The sequence below is a fragment of the Pundamilia nyererei genome, unplaced genomic scaffold, assembly GCF_000239375.1.
Source record: "Pundamilia nyererei isolate P.nyererei 1_Seehausen unplaced genomic scaffold, PunNye1.0 scaffold00083, whole genome shotgun sequence".
Classification (NCBI taxonomy): domain Eukaryota; kingdom Metazoa; phylum Chordata; class Actinopteri; order Cichliformes; family Cichlidae; genus Pundamilia; species Pundamilia nyererei.
This window is the reverse complement of record NW_005187484.1, coordinates 896,913-901,129: the sequence shown is the minus strand read 5'-3', so window position 1 is coordinate 901,129 and position 4,217 is coordinate 896,913. Positions and strand designations below refer to the sequence as shown.

General features: G+C 39.8%; 1 protein-coding gene across 1 annotated transcript in view; it reads left to right on the top strand.

Moving 5' to 3' along the window:
• Positions 1-818: 818 nt before the first annotated feature.
• The window catches only part of LOC102205448 (solute carrier family 12 member 9), an 85,994-nt gene continuing 82,595 nt past the window's right edge, over positions 819-4,217 (top strand). The window contains exon 1 of the mRNA XM_005738327.1: positions 819-1,453. Within this exon, the coding sequence (XP_005738384.1) occupies positions 1,234-1,453 (220 nt within the window). The 5' untranslated portion in view covers positions 819-1,233. The remainder of the gene's footprint in view (positions 1,454-4,217) is intronic.

Genomic DNA, 4,217 nt, shown 5'->3' with positions numbered 1-4,217 from the left:
CGCTAGCCAATTATTGCTGAATGATTGCAGTGCCCATCAAAGACTTTGCTAGAGACACTTTTTTGTTATTTATTTATTGTGGAGGACTTTGGACTGTCTGTGGCAGCAGTTGGACCACTCTGTATTATGTGGATCACTTCAATTATTGATATTAAATGAACTTTTAAAACATAAAAAAGCTATAAAATGTAATAGCTTTTTAAAAAAAATTACATTTTTAAAATTACAGTGTAAAAATTTTGAAGGAGCATGACTGATCTGTGTTCATCAATGTTCAGTGTGCCTTCGGCAATTTCACAAAATAATAAAGTATATAATAATAACAATAAGCCTGCATTTAGTATGTTTTCTGTCATAATTTCAAGTTTAGAATGGTAACTTTGCATTGTAACATTGTAAGACCTTGAAGGTATCCAGGTTCACAAGCGTAATAACTGGCTAACCTGATGCAGCAGGTGGCCGGAAAAATGGACTGCTGTGATTGGCCAACCCGGTCATATGACCAAAGGCAACAGGCAGGCACCAAGGGGCGCTGGAAAATCAGAAAATCAAGACGCTGCACTGATTGAAAACACAGGACAAAACCGGAAGCTGTGCACATTGCCTACAAAATAAAACATTTGTATAGTCGTCTGTGCTGGCATTAAAAAAAAATCACGTTGGTCTTCATATGACACGCACACATATGAAAACCACACGGTAGCTCTTCATACACTTGCCTGCCGTTTGCATCCGGGGTAGTTAGGCATAATTACATTACGTTCCCATTACGTTCCCTGTGTTCTACTGTGGCAGTTTTAACCGGAAATCACCGCTATTAAGACAAAATGACATTCCCGTGTCACATGATATTCTTCTATATAGTTGTATGAGATGTTACGATACAACAGTCGCTTGATGTGGCATTTAACAGAATTATAACGCTATAGGAAAGGCCTACTCGTTTTAAAATGTAGGTTTAACACGCATTTGTATTTTATTTTTTTACAATTATTAACTTAACCACTGCTTTGCTATGTAGGTAGGTAAAGTTGATTCTTTTTGATGAGGACTCGCCACTGATACACTTGCTTCGGTTTTTGAAACGGTTGGAATACGCTCATTTGTACGCTCGAAGATATTCCACGAACCGGGCAGACTTGAAGAGTTAAACTCTGGTGTCTGATCGCTCAAATTTATCCGGGACACTTTTTTAATGAAGTTTTGAAATCTAGTCCGGGAGCAGGTTTCGCCATGACAGAGCGGACTCCTCTCCTCCACTACCGCCTCTCTACCAGCGTCAATGAATCCGAGCTGCGGTCACAGGCGGGCAGGCAGGCCCCGGTTCATAACCCGGGCAGCCAAGGGCGGGGGGCTGCCCAGCAGAAGCAACAGAAGAAACTCTCCACCTTCTTCGGTGTAGTCATCCCTACCTTGCTATCGATGTTCAGCGTGGTAGTCTTTCTCAGAATAGGTGAGTGCTCATTTAGACGGACGTGCGCTAATCACCTGTTTGGTAAGACCGATGCCAAACTCTTTAGAGATTTTTAAAGTTGTGCACTTTTCAGCAAAGTTGAGGGTGCATGTCTCGACTGTGACCCCCCCTTTTTTTTTTTAAACTTTCACGTTAAATCCCGTTATGTTCCGTTACTTGTCACTGTCACATGTCACTTCCGTGACATTCCGGCTTTGCAGTACAGGTGTGACAGCATATGTCCATTACCTGTATGCACGGCATTCATTCATTGATATCACGAGGAGGCACATCTATAGCTTTTTTTAATATTCAAACCCCAAACTGTCTCACATAGTTTTTCATATAACCTGCCTCTGTGGATGAATGACGTAAGAGAGATTTTCCCACCTCACTGATGTACAGCCTTTGCTTATTTGCTAAAAGGAGCTTTAGATAGCCAGGAATTTAATGTTATACAAAAGTGAGTAGATGTAAAAATTTCCCTCAGTGTTGTTAAATGAGGGAAGGTGTAACTGAGTGTTCTGCTCCGATTAAAATCCTACAGGTTGTACTTGTTTGTGGACCAGTTGAGACGATGGATTTCTCTCTATATATCCATGAATCTACCAAAGAATTGTGCCCTTACAGTTAAGACTAGATTCTAGTGAAGATCACAGTGGGCTACAAATCTATGTAGCCCTTAGTCACGAGAGGAAAACCTATTGGTACTAGGGAGAAGGACTCCCCCCCCCCCCTTTTCTTTTAAGCAGAGAGGAAAATGACAGAAGGATGCAAAAGAAGGTGAAATGGTCTCCAAATATTAAATGACAGATAACATCTGCGGTCAATCTCATCAGAGGTATGCTAACACCTCCTACCATACTCAATAATGCTAAAACAACATATTTGACAAATATAAAAAATAGACTATACTATATTAAGTAAGGAGCACTCTGAGGTCATCCACTGTTTACCTTGCTATGAAAATAAGCAGATATTTATGATTTAATGCACTTTCCCCTATTTCTGTGTTTAAAGCATTAAAAGAGGTCACATCTAACTTCACCTTCTCTTTTCTCTCATCACAACCCCTCATATCTGGGCATTGCTGCTTGTGTTAGTTGTTTTCCCCACCCCACCACTACTACTGTCCCCCTCCCTCAGTCTCGTGAGACGTCAGCTGCTGTGCAGTGAGGATTCCTAAAACACACACACACACACACAGGGAAAACACAGTGTTGTGTCTGTTTTCAGACTCCTTGCACAGGAACTGTTAGGGGTTTCATTGTGGATGTGAAATTACTATTTTATCAGTCTTGACAACTGGCGCAGATAAGGATGAAGACTTTGACTAAAATATGCCCTACTGACAAGATAATAGTGACAAGAAAGTAAAGCTGCATTCATTAACCGTGCCTGCTGCATTCTTAAAGAGATTGTAGGTCTGGTCCTTGGAGATCATGTGAGATCCACAGCAGTACTGGTCACAGTGTATGAAACCATGGTGCTTTTAATGCCTCTCAAAGGTTACAGCAGAAACTAGTGATAATGTGGTAAATGTGTGTCTAGCATGGTGTAAAGTGAGCTTAATATCCTGTCCCAAATGTATTTAGATGCACATTCATTCGCTTTTGAATATCAGAAATTTTAGTTATACTTATTGTTGTGTAAAAACTCGGAATTTCTTTCTGTCAGGAACCATTCCAACCACAGATGCTATTGTGAGAAGTGGGAATTTTCTTCCAACATGTGATTCCAGTTTCGCTTTCACTGAGGTTGGAATGTTTTGATGAGTCATTTTTTAAGCCGAAGACAGAGCTGCTTTCATTTTTCATTTCCTGAAGGAGTTTTGCAGATGTGTTCATCATACAGTTGAAGCAAGCATGAATTTGTTTCTGCAGTACAAAAGGCCATTTTCATGATGGTTCCGCTGCTTGTTTGGGGGAATTATCATGTTACTCTAAATTGCTCACATTTTCGATACCACATTTGGTGGTGTCACCAGTGCAACACCACATAGGTAACTTCTGCTTTCAGACAGTTGAGCACAGGATTAGTGGCTCAGTGAGGGAAGTTCAGGTTTAAAAGTATTTTTCAAAGATGGTTCACTTCTTACTGGGGTTCATCTCCAAGCAAAGAGAATTTTGTCTACTGGCTTTACAAAAGACAAAAATAATTAAATAAAACTGAAGTCTTTGTTTTTTATAGTCTGGGTAATATTTCTCAGTGTCACTCCCTACCTTGGATGACTGATAACTGACCCAAAGCAACACATTAGGAATATGAGCCACACCTCGATTTCAACCAGCAAGTCAAGAATTTAGGTGGGACTTTCTATGTACAGATTACAGATGTTACCAACATCTGAACAATTCTCGACAGTTACTTAAGTACGTATCTGTGCCCTCATTTCTTCCCACATTGAGTATTTAAACTCACTGTGTTGCCTGCGTATAGCTGCACACAGCTGAAAGGGTACTTACTTTCACTGGCTTCCTGTTTGCTGCAGAATTCAACTTAAGGTTTTATTAATTACTTTGAAATTACTACATGGTATGGTTCTGCCTGATATTGCAGAATTTTTATACCCTTATGCCACCCCCACTAGGGCTGAACGATTATGGAAAATAATCTAATTGCGATTTTTTTGCCCCAATATTGCGATGCGATATGCGATTATTTTTTAAGGTCTTTGTCTTCTGTATTATTAAACAAAGACAAGCAATACATCATATAGTATGGCCAATACTATATTACATTAATTTTAAACTGTTCTTTCCTG